This window comes from Pavona decussata, unplaced genomic scaffold (assembly GCF_977016875.1).
Source record: "Pavona decussata unplaced genomic scaffold, jaPavDecu1.1 SCAFFOLD_51, whole genome shotgun sequence".
Taxonomy (NCBI): Eukaryota; Metazoa; Cnidaria; class Anthozoa; order Scleractinia; family Agariciidae; genus Pavona; species Pavona decussata.
In genome coordinates this window covers 571,214-584,009 of record NW_028145473.1, presented here as the reverse complement: position 1 = coordinate 584,009, position 12,796 = coordinate 571,214, and the positions used below count along the sequence as shown (strand labels likewise).

The following is a 12,796-nucleotide window of genomic DNA, read 5'->3' as shown; positions in this document are numbered from 1 at the left end:
GGAGAACAAACCCCAACCAATCCAAAGTGATTTTTCCGACGCTCAAGGGATAAACATGAAAAAAAATAGCCTAATATTCTCAGTAGAATTCTTCCGTGTCCATTTGTAACCAAAAAGAGCTGTTTTGAGTTGTTTTCGATTGTTTTCAATCCAAAATCAATAAAAAACAAAAACTCTGAGCAAACACAACAGACGCAAACAGAGCAATTAACCAATCACAACTGGACTAAGCAAACACATGTAACGTACGCCAAGCGCGGGAAAACAAGAGCGTGTGTGGTTTTGGTTTTGTGTCTCATTGGTTGAGAAAGTGGCGCAGGTTTTGTTAAACAGTCACAGAGCGAAATAACGCAAGACCAAAGCAAACGCAAAAACATTACTTTCGATACTTAACGGAAAACCGCTCATGGTCTCATAAAACAAGTAGAATAATTTTAGATAACACTGAAACATTGCATTTGGTTTTCCTTTGATTCCAATATGCCTTCGATGATTCGAATATGTATTTGATCTTTTACTCATTTGCAAGCCCCAATATCAACATTCATTTTCTCCTCACTGTCTTCTGCATATTCCTCTTTGGCAGACAGGTTGGACCAATGCTTTTGAACGTCATTTGCTGATCAGTTCCTTTATCCCCCTAACCTGTCTGGGTTTGAACAAGTAGAGATACTGTAAGAAGAAAATAGATGCTTTATTTTTAGGGGGGGGGGGGGGGGGGAATAAGCTTCCATTTTTTTCCTCGTGCCTCGTAATTCTCCATTTACCTAACGAAGGTATCTGCAATGATTATTCTGTGTATTCCTGTGTTGATTCATGACAATCCTATACTGAATTTTACTGCTCGATAACGCACCCTTTGCAGTTGCAGAATAGAATTTTGTGATTATTGCCTGGTCGATCAGGGTGTTTTATGATATACAACAAGCCTTAAGACGAGTTATATACTAAAATATAAAATTAATCGGTAGTATAATGTTTTCGCCGCCAGCTTTCCATGCAAAAGCTTTACTCTTAACTCATTAACTCTGGGCAGGAATCCAAAATTGGCTGGTTTTGTTCCCGAACTTAACAGCAGAATATATGTTGTATGATTGAATTCTGGCTTATAAAAAATACGTGACTTACATTTAATAACTAACTCTTGAGACAGGATAAACCACTATTAAGCGTCCTGACAATGACATTACTTGCTGAAATTAAAATTTGTTCAGACAAGACATGTGTTTCCAAGCTTTGGACATCAGCCGCTGATTAACATTTATGTATCTTAATGCGTTTGCTTTCATGGGCTGTCTTTGAGCAGTTTACACGGACAAAGGCCAGGATTACTACTTTAAAAAATCGGCTCAACGGTATAATGCCACGGTTTAATTAAAAAAAGAAAAAACACGATGAAAAATGAACGAAAATCGTATTATAAGTAGTCCAGCACAAAAATGTCAAGAAATAAGGAAATTTACCCTGTAGGGAAAATTGTGTTTATTTTATTATTGCCAAAAAGCAAAATTAAAACCAACACATGGCAGGCAGCTAGTCAGTAAGCATAATTAGAAATTCACAACAGTCTTCGCAACGAAAATAATCGATTGGCAAAACAGTTAATGGTCTGAACCGCAAACATTGAGACATTTATATGACAGCTTACATCAACTTGTGCTCGCTACGTCATTCAAAGCGTGACTGTTGTGGTTATTTTTAAAACTGGGAAAAGCATTTACGTGGCAGTAGCAAATTTTAAACATTGCTCTGGGAGCAAGTTAACAAACCTTTTTTTAATCGTCATCTGTGTTTTTGCTTTTCCCATCCTGGCAGAACCTAATCATTCAAAATTGTGACCAGAATGAAATCTGTGCTTACAATATTACAATATTTCCAAGCAGTCGAATTCAACGATCTATAAAATTGCGGACTTGAGGATATTCTCAATATCCTTGAAGACATTTTAAGAAAATACTGCAAGCTAAAACTTACGCAAGAAGAATTTATTTTAGACCTTCAGAAATGCAAAATAAGGAAGTTTTTATTTCTGTCGCTGTAAACAACATCAGCATGTCAATTTGAAATTTGAAATTTTGAAAAGCAACTTTAATTAAATTTTCAGCGCGTGAAAAACACGACTATAGAATGAGATTCTTGCTTTAATCGTTAATCACACCTGCAAAAAATGCAACGTCATTTCCCAAAAGTTCTTGTTAAACTTCAGCGAATAACGCATTTAGTTTGCCGATATTTAATTACCTGAAAAGTACGTGGTAAAACCAGCCTAAATAATGAGCAATGTGGAAAACGAAGAGAGAAATTAAAAACATACGAGGTGTCACCTCGAGAAGTGTGTCAAACTTTCTTCAGCTGCAAGCTCTTGGCACATGGATGATAAGTGAAGGCAGCCCTTAAGTTTTGATGAAGGTTTACCGCGAAAATTAGAACGCAATCTATGCCTTTATCAAAGGTGCCTTTAAAATTGTGTTGTTCTTTTGCTAAACACCCAGACATCGTCACAATTAAAGCGTATTTCTAGCAAATATATCAGTGAGTGACGAAGTTACAAAACTGGACGTAATTTTATTTCTCGCAAACTATCGACGCCAACTTACCAAATGTTCTCTTGCCAAAAGGCGAGGAATGAAATGTCAGAACAATTGAAGAAATGACATTTTGACTGTTTAAATCTGAGTGCCTTACACGCTTTCTTTCTTTCTTTTCGTTTTAATTTAGTTTTAGGTATTTTTTTAGGAAATAGTATTTTTAAATATTTAGTACAATAGAATAACACATTTAACAAACATCAGAAATGTCTTTCCCCAGACATAACATTTGTGTTACACGGCCATTATCAGAAATCATGTCACATTTGTAGCTAGCAACGGCAATCCCGTTGCCCAGATACAAACATGCTTGTCGAAAACTTCGTTGGCAAACAAATTTTGCAATCATTTATTGGATGTTGATTATTTTTTGCTTGGCCGTCGCAAAGATCAAAACAGTTCGCTCACTTGGAGGAGGGGTGAAAATTTCGAATAATGGGTCTTTATCCCTTCGAATTTCATCAGAGCAAGTAATGGTTTGCAATTAGCAAGTTACGCAGCGAATATTGGCTTGCGGTTGTTGTTGTTGTTGTTTAATTTGAAGTTGCAGAAATGATTTTCTTCCAGCCAAAGCTGCCATTTGAAGTGCGTGCAAAATTTTTTTTTCTGTAAATTGAAATAAAGATAACAGTTACAGAACGCGATCACAAAACTACGACATTTTCTTTAGTTTTCGCCAGATGACATTGCCTGTTTGCAAAACTGTCACGTCAAGCTTCAGAGGAATTCATTAACAGCCACAGGGCTTAAGCGTAATTATTCAAAAGGCAGTGCTCTTGTTTAAGAAACTGAAGTTAAAAGACTCCTTTGCTCTTTGCCTAAACACCTCATTCGTTCCACAGAGGAACAACACAGTTCTCGCGCAGGCAGGTGTTCCGACGAACGAGATTGATTGACAACTGGACTAAGTTACTTAAATTTGATTGGCTTTCAGAGGCAATTACCAGCGATTTTGATTTTACTTCACTCAGGCGCCTCATCAAACAGTATTTTTGCTTGTAATTTTGTGAGGCAAGCAAGCGGTCCACAGACAGTTGGCATTGAGAGTCGGAGAAAACATCGCGCCGCGCCAATTTGGAATGACCTTCAGATGCGACTTACAGAAAGAACTGATGTTTATTTATGTGCTCAACGCCTCCCGCCTACCAAGAAGAGTATTTACACGAGACATAAATATAATGTATCTTAAATCCACTCAAAATATGCCGGTTCCACAAAAATTACAGAGTTTCTAAACAGAGTTTTGCTTTTAATCGCATCTCTGCCCAAGAAATTAGCGGTAAACGAACCAAGAGACACGATGCCAATTCGTCGTGGCCGCTTCGCACCGCAGAACACGTTTTTGGAAACAATTGCGCAGAAATTCGACCGAGGAAGTAAGTAACTGACTGTAATGTACAGTACAATTATATTTTTGTTTAGTAGTGTGTTATAATGCCATTCAGCCAACGAGCGGCGTTGGAGGAGTACAATTTATTCCACCGACTGCCCGGCTCGATACGTATTAATCTGGCACCGCACGGCAAGTTTATAACTAGTGCTTATTGCCCAGTTGATTATTAGCAATAATGTTCAGTATTTCCTGCATGATTCTATCTATCTAGACAGCAACTTCGTCCTTGGCAGCGCACAGGAAAACAACAATTATCCTATAGTATATTGTAGCGATGGATTCTGCGAGCTTACAGGGTTTTCCCGGAGCGAGTTGATGCGACGGAGCTGTGGCTGTAGTTTCTTGTACGGACTTGAGACAAATCAAGAGGACATTACCAACATTCAGAAGGCACTCAAGGCTCAGGTCGAGCTTAAAAAGGAGATAATGTTCTATAAAAAGAACGGTGAGTGAGGAAGCGAATTTGCATACCTTCTTCATCGGTTGAAAATGTGGCCTTTGTAACAATCCGGTAGAATTAAAATATATAAGGCAATTTTAGGCAAAATAGCCACCTAGGTTACTAATGAAAGAAGAGTCTTTGTCGAATAAATAAGGCCGAGTCATCGACGGTAGTAAGTGATATTTATTATGTAGTAGCTCGACAGGGTTAATGCCAGGCCATTTTCAATCGCAGTAAGCTTTACACTACGGCGTAATTTTATTGTAAGCTTTTTTTATCCGAGGTTCCAATTAAGTTTGAGCGTTCGAGAGCCACATAATACCACCAAACACAAAACAACCTCGGGAAAATTTACATAAGAAGTTTTAACCACATTACCAGCCGAAGCATTTCATCAAGTCGAATTTATACCGGCAAGTTAGCTATGAAATTTTGGCGAGAAATTATGTATGTTTGTCGATGATTTTTTTTAAATTTTTTATTATTTCATTTAATCGCCTAAATGCGGAGACGTTGAAAATGTCAAAAAAGTAAACTGAGGGTGAAGGCAAATTAACATAAAACACCGTACGTAACCCCGTGTTTTGAATTCTTATGACTAAAAAAATATGGCAACCAAAATTCTTTAAAGGACGTTAGCACCTCTTCTATTATCCAACAACTAGATTTTTCAGTTATATTGGTTTAATTCTTGTCAAGAAACAAAGCAAAAACACATTTACAACAATGATTACGCTTCGGTTTAAGAAGAAACGATGGAACATATCGCTTTCAATTTAAATGTATGTACATGTTCGTCTGTTTCGTTTATTTCGTCCTTCCGCGGACATTAACTTATTGTTTCATAAAAAGCCGTTGGAAGGTTGAAATCTTTTAGCTATTTCTTTTAATAAACAATGTTCTATACGTGTCCTTGTGAAGAACATGTACACAGTATTTTTTTAAACAGGGACTATTTTTGTCGATGCCATTGTGAAATTCCTTCTGTCGAATCAATTAGCTACTCTGCGTCCACTTGGAACCACAACAAATCGTTCTATTCAAAGATTGAGAAGGTTGTACGGGAAATACTCTTTGTTGCTATCGATTATCAAACGAGTGAATAAGAAGCATTAGCGCACAGGACTTTGTTCCGTAATATTTGTTCATTCATCTTTCGCTTTCTGCACAGCGGGTGTGTTGTCATCGTAATAACTGAGAAAAATGCTTGAAACCAGTTCGGGTTAGCTTTAAGGCGAATTACGGTTGGCCTGCTGAATAAACGACGAGCGCACGAACACGCTATAAAAGCTCCACTCTTCCATTTTTCTCACAAATGCACTAACTTAAGTCATTTAAAAATGTACCGGTTATATTATAACACGAAAACGAAAAGCTACAATGATTTTATTTCAGATATGTTTTAAGCCAAACTGGCTTTGGAACACTAACAACAAAGGCTATAAACATCGTATCAAAACGCGTCTCATATTGACCGCTGTTTAGTTTTGAAGTCCTGAGTCAATATTCAAATCAGATAAAAGGAATGATAGATGTCTCGCCTCTTCAACTGAGTACTTTTGTGTTACAAATCGTTGAATAATATCGCAAATTACGATCTTCCTGCTGAGTTCTTTCTAAGAGATTTAAATTAACTCGTCAATGGTATAGCGAAATATATATTATCTTCACAGGCTGATATAAGCTTAAATGCGCATTTGCTACGCTGATGCGGAACTTTTTTTTTCGCCAACGCAAGCAAAGTTCAGCAAGATTTGCAAACATGTAAATCAGGCTAAATTTGCTGCGGTCCTTTCTTATTAGAAAATAATCTTTGTTCTCTAAGTAACGGGCGTAGAAAAAATACAGGAAGATTCACAGAAATACAAATGTTTACGAAGCATTTCACAGCGTTGATATATTGCACAAAATCTTGTTTTTAGCAGTCGTCGCAAAAAACCGATATTGCATATTTCAGTTTTTGCTCAGCGAAGCATGTTTCGGCGAGAAAAGTATAAATTAAAATAACTTGTTCGTTTTAAACTAGTGTTTTAAAATTCTTTTGGTTATTTTTCATTCTATAAGAACATTTATTTATTTATTGTTCTCAGTTGGTGTTTCAAGCTAGCGCTTAGTTTGTTGAAACTACCGACAACAGTATTGCCCTGTGACTACTGCGCACGCCTCCGTTAACAAGCTAGTTAGTAAAATATGGTGTCGTGACAAAACACAACCTGAAACACTTCAAAATACAAAACAACATGTAAGGCTGTCAGGACTAGTTTCTACCACTATACAACAGAGGTTTTGTTGCCAAAAATGCTTCTGTGTGAACTTTGTTGAGTTTATTTCCTGCGAGGCAATGCCGGCGCAGATTTACTCAAAATTCAAAATACCCTATTCAGAAAACCTCCTTTTCACGTTGATATCTCGATTTTCTCGGTACAACAGATGAAAAACCGTGGGTGTGATTTGTTTTCACACACAGTTCGCTGGTTACAAAAGCGACTTGCTCTGCAAACAGCGGAATAGATTCAGCGACTTCGGTAAATACAAGCGATAAAACAAGTTACGCCTTCTGTGAGCTTAGGTTTTTCAAAAAAGCCGACAGGCCTATCAAAAGTGACACTACATATCAAAGAGCCATGCCAGCTTAAAAGACATGAAGCAATCGTTGTTAACTCGGTTTCTTTAACACTGCCTGTAAAAAATTTTTAATTAATCTGAATTGTTATTCTCGGGAGCCTTTTACGCTTGTTTGAAGGGCGCGATAAGCCTGGCGTTTAAGTGTGAATTGCAATAAAAGAAAGGAGAGCCACTTTGCTTTTAAATACACACGTATTTCTGCGCGTGCGATAAGAAACACATTTTCTTTTTTTCTACTGTAAATCTTGTGAGCGACTAATTTCAGCAACTCATTCAATCGCGAAATTTTTTTGCAAATATATTTCTAAGAATGATCGGCGAAGCGTGGAAGAAGTGTCATGATATAAGACGTTTTCATTTTTCTTAGCGGCGAATCTTTTGAGCTATAACTTTTCTGGAACCCTCTCAGAAACAGATCGTAAATGTTTTAAAGCCCTTTTTTTCAGTTACGAACGAAACCTAATTTATATGGCTTGTACAAACAAGTGAAGGAGTGAAATGGATCCGATTGCATTGTGTTCCAACACGGATATAATTACGGTTCATGATTCCCTTCAGTCTTGTGTTTTGTGAGTGGCTCTTATTTTATAGCAGCCACTTAAATCCTTCTGTCAAAAGCGATAAATAATGAAATGGAGCCATGCTATTATGGCGTCCGCTGATGAAGGCACCTAACTTACGCTTACAGAACCCAGGCACTGAGGGCAGTATCTTGGACACAAAATTATAATTTGAGCATTTCATTTTGCTTTTTCATTATCGCACGGAAGCAAATTGTTCTGATATCGAACACGCATCTTGTAAAAGCAAGCGAACTCGCTAATTTACACTTTGGTGAAAATTGTCGCGTTTCGCGAAAGGGTTTCAAACTCTAATTGCGTACGTGCTCGACGTGCTGGAAGTTTCTTCTTTCGCGTTAATGACATTGTTTGTTCAGAATTGAGTAATTTGGAGTTTCGAGAGAAAAAGAGAAAATGATTTCTTCAGTGACAATTGGTATGATCATCGGTGATCCTAATTTCAGCCCTGTCGGGAGGCAATTAAAATGAAGTGATTGCTGTCGCACATGTTAATGATATGGCTCGCTATTTTATTCATTGTAAAATGTTTGGTTTTTACCGCAGATCTCCTACAATTTTGCATTCGCTGTGTGAGGATACGAAAGAAGTAAAACTGTTATTAGGTTACTTGTGGCAAGATTTCAAAACGACAGCTCAAAGATACGCTGATTCCACATGATTTAAGGCCGTTGCGCACAGTTACGATGAAAGAGAACCAAAATTACTCGAATAATAAAAGAAATAAATATTAAACAGTTGGGCTTATCAGAAACAGTCGCTTTTTTTTCTTTTTCGTTTTATCTTCTTGATAGGCTCTACCGTACCGAACAAAAGAAGGCGTGAATCCTTTTAGCAGCTTTTCATGAGATGCGGAAATCACTTTTAACTAATCTCTCTTACGATCGTACTGACCATCAACCAGCTTTACTCTCAACCATGCATTAATGTTTTACATATTAGTTCGCTGTTTGTTTTTGTATTTACAGAAGTGAATAAACATGAAAGAAAATACACTTCATGTCATGGTGCAGGACGAAAGGGGGAGGGGGGGGGGGGGTACACAGGCAAAAAGGCAAAAAGTACTCTTTCGTCCGAGAAACGGAGGGATCAAATTCCACTCAAATGAAAGCTACTGAGCTGTGCTTTTCTGTAGCGCGGTTTCTTAGGCTGCATCCAAGGCGGTTCTAACTTTGGAGTCTGAAAGAAATCCTAATGTGTGACCATTCAAATGAAAATTACTGAGCAGCATGTTTTGCAGTCTATTGAGATTGTTGGCCCGTACTGAGGTTCAAACTTTTTAAAGTGTGGAAGAAATTCTAAAGTGAGGCTATTCAGATGCACGTTGCTCAAAAGACCTGTTTTGGCAGTTTTTCGTATACATATTTTTTTAAGAGAAACGTAATTTGAATTTTTCGATTCTCATTCTGAATCTCGGAAATTTTAGGAGAAGCGGAGTGAAGAGAACCAACACAGTTTTAGCAGTAAAAAATCTTAGTCCACAACAGCCTTAAAAAATCAATATTCTTTCACTTTAAGATTTCTGTCCATCACAATTGTTCAAAACAACAGGAATTATCAAAATTTCAAACCCACTGTAATGCAACGGGAAGAAATTCTTTAAAACTTTATTTTGATAAAAGAAAAAAAACACGCGACTAAATTAATGTGACCTCATGCTTCCTTGTTTTGCTTTATTTCACCAAACATGACACAGCGAATACAGATTGCTTCAAAAGACAACCGGACTTAAAAACGCCCTCGTTCATCATCTATTTCAATTTTCTCGTTTTAGTTTTAATTAGAACATTAAGTCCCCGTTTATAGAGGGGGAAAATCTGAAATCGTTCAACAAATCACGAAGAATTGATTCTAAACCGCCTAAGGCGACGACGGAAGACGCAATTTTTAATCTTGCTGGCGTGCTGTGCGTTGTCTTCATGCGTCAATGGTGGTAATATAGTGTTTTTGTGATTCTATGTTTTGCAGCTGCTTTGTGAAATATCTTCCCTGTTTTTAAGAGTGAGTGACTAAGTAAGAAGATGGCTCCACTTTTGCTAAACCAGATCAAAGTTATAACCGCTTTCTTTAACTTTAACTATCAATATTTTGATTTCAGTCGATGAAGCAGCGTCTCGATCATGATCATTCATTCTCCAAATATGCAATATTTCTCCTTTTGAGTATCTGTAACAATTTAAATTTTCTCGAAAATATTTGATATCATGCTCTAAAAATCAAGCATTTTAAGATTCAATTCAAAGATGCTTGATAATACGACATTTCTACAAATTTCCATTCCAAAGAAATGGAAATACAAACAGCGCCAAACAAATCCTCGGTTTTAAATGGCGCCACTTGAATCCATCTTCTCTAAAACTACATGTAGAAACGAAGTAAAACGTTTCTGGTGTAGTTTTAACGAAACAGGAGGAAATTTAAGAGAGAAAATGATTGAGAAAAAAATATTTTACGCGCTACGAGTTAAGCCGCAACAAAGCGGTTGTTGGTGGTCTGTGTTGGTGCCAGACTATTAATTATTAACCTTCAGTATTAACTTTCAATTACCTTAAAATCTTAGTTTTCTCATTTTCCCTAAAATTGATCATCCCCCATTTTTCCCCTTTGTAAACATGATAGTAACAATGGAAATGGATTTTAAAAGGTTCACCGGGCTTTGCACTATAAATCCATTGAGGCCTTTTTTGGATTGCTTAACAAGGGATAATATAAAAGGCAAAATACTCGACATGTGGGCGCATTTTGTACTGTATACGCTCTTCTTTCATCTGATTAGTCAACATTTGATTAATAACAATTCGTATTCCGATATCGAACAATACTTTACGAGCAATATTTCACCGCACGTAACACGAGATAATTATCAACCAGCTCTGAGGTCAATAAGTACATTTTGATTGAGAGGCACTGTACAGATGGTAAAAGAACAGCCGCCCTATTGAAGCAAAATAAAAACATCGACTCTCCTTATAGAATGAGTCAGCTCATTTTGCCCCCCGCTGTTAGAAGATATTAAAAACTTTTCTGCGATTACCATTCATAGTCCTTTTCATTTCCAGTTAACATCCAGATTTTCCCAGATAGTATATCGAGATAAAGAGAATTTTCTAGTCCTTAAATTCGTGTAATCCGTAATTTAAAAGCTATCAGCAATGACTCAACATTAATATTCACTGTCTGCCAATGAACTAATGTTTGAGATTAAAGGACAATAACTTTGAAAGATTGATTTCTCCGTTTTCTAGAAGACCTGAAAACAAAGCAATGAATGATCTTTGCGACATGATCAAAATGAAAGAAAAAACCATTCAGTTTTAGGTTCAAATTACACGAAAAAGACTGCTCAGTTTTACGTTAGAATTCACTGTCTGTGCTTTAGAATAAACAGCGCTAACTGTGTGTAACAAAAAAAAGAGAAATCTTTAATTGAACGATTGCTTTGAATTCGCTTCCCAACAGATGGAAATGGAAAAAAAATCCAAAAATGTTTTCCGTCACATATAGCCAAAGGCAATTCATTTACAATGCGATATGCAGTCAACAGTTTCTGTAACTGTTATTCTTAAAGCGATTTTAATTGCAGTTTAAAATGACGTTTCCAGGTTACTGATGAAAATGGACATTCCAGCCAGCTTAAGCTTCATCCTAGATAGCTATAATTAAGGTGTCAATCCTAAAAGCATTAAACAAAGCATTCCTTATCATGGGGTTTTTGACCTCTTTGGTTTAAAATGGTGAAATAAGACCTTTACACAGCTACAAAATAATTCTAGAACAACGAGAGGAAATAAATCAACTCAATTCTTGAAAGGAACAACTCGTTATCTGTTCTAGCGAGTTTTGGAAACAAAAATGCGAAAATTTGAAAAAAACGTTAGCCTAACATTTTTTTAAGTTTTAATCCATTCCGACCTACTCTGTTTCTGGCCAGAGGCATTAATCGACAGCTTTATTTCACTGGGGTGATACTTGATAGCAAAACTGGACAATTTTTGTTTTGTTTCTATTCACAGACAAACATTTTTGGGTTTTGAAATGACATCAAATTCGCGTGATACTTCCCCTTTAAATATTACCACACTAGCAATTTCAACTACAGACTCCAAAGCTATAACCAGCCCGCACAGCGTAATAAACAACACCACACCAAAGAACTCAACAGCAGCTTTCATTTGAATGTTCGCACCACAAAGTATTTTATCCACAGAACTGATCTAACGTTAAAGTGCCCCATTAGATGACTCAAAATGTGCTTTATACTTCCGCACTTTAATTTGTACATTTAGTTACGTCTTTAACTTGACATTAATCAAAAAGCAAAATCTTATCGTTTAGGACTAACTGGAATGAAGTAAGTTTCCTCCTATCTTCCGCGATCTTTGTTAATTTTTGTTTCATGAAACTACAGGAAGTGACTTAGACGGCGAGATACCAAACTAAACCTATTTCCGTGAATCGCTTTTCTGTGATTTGAAAAGGAGGAAGGTTTAGACAACTTAAGTCGAGCATTACCTTTTGATCTTTATAAACTGACAGGGTAGTACGACCTCTCCCTAATAAACAATTTTCTGTGAAAAAGGGAGTTTCAATCAAGCCTTCATACAAAATCAATCACTGGACACATATCGATTCCAAAAATATATGAAAACCTCGACAATTTCTTAGAGCATGTCAAAATTGTTACGCAATTATTATAACTATTATAAAAAAAACTTTTCTTAGAACGTTCACTGTCACATTTATTGATATTTTTAATTTTCATTCATATAATACCAGGGACGCCATTGTTCGTTTACATTCTTAGCCAAAGAAGGTTTCAGCAGCAACCGAAACGTTTTGATATAGTTTTTACAGCCATGTGAACTTTTAACCCTTTCGATTTTGAAACATGCCTGGCTACAAATTAAATAATTTTTTCTTGAGTTCTTTCTTTGTTTATTTTTTGTTGTCTTCTTTGGCTGGGACTCTGACCAGTTTTACTGAAAAATACACAGCAGATTACAATTGCTTTGCAAACCTTCGACAACTTGTAACATCTCTGCTGAAATTTTTAACCAAAAATCTCAAGCCTGGTATTTTAAATTTGCGATACTCGAATCTAAGTTTAAAATATTTACATTTTTACGAACAATATTCGACGTAGGATTTGGTTTGTTTCTTTTTTGCATAC

At 36.5% G+C, this 12,796-nt stretch overlaps 1 protein-coding gene across 2 annotated transcripts in view; it reads left to right on the top strand.

Annotated features, from left to right (window-relative positions):
- Window positions 1–3,560: 3,560 nt before the first annotated feature.
- The window catches only part of LOC146480958 (uncharacterized), a 153,859-nt gene continuing 144,623 nt past the window's right edge, over window positions 3,561–12,796 (top strand). For both annotated transcript variants that reach the window (XR_014864506.1, XM_085108662.1), the window contains exons 1-2: window positions 3,561–3,964; window positions 4,193–4,426. Coding sequence is in view for 1 of the 2 variants with exons in the window: in XM_085108662.1 (XP_084964788.1) it covers window positions 3,889–3,964; window positions 4,193–4,426 (310 nt within the window). In the remaining variant the exon portion in view is untranslated. The remainder of the gene's footprint in view (window positions 3,965–4,192; window positions 4,427–12,796) is intronic.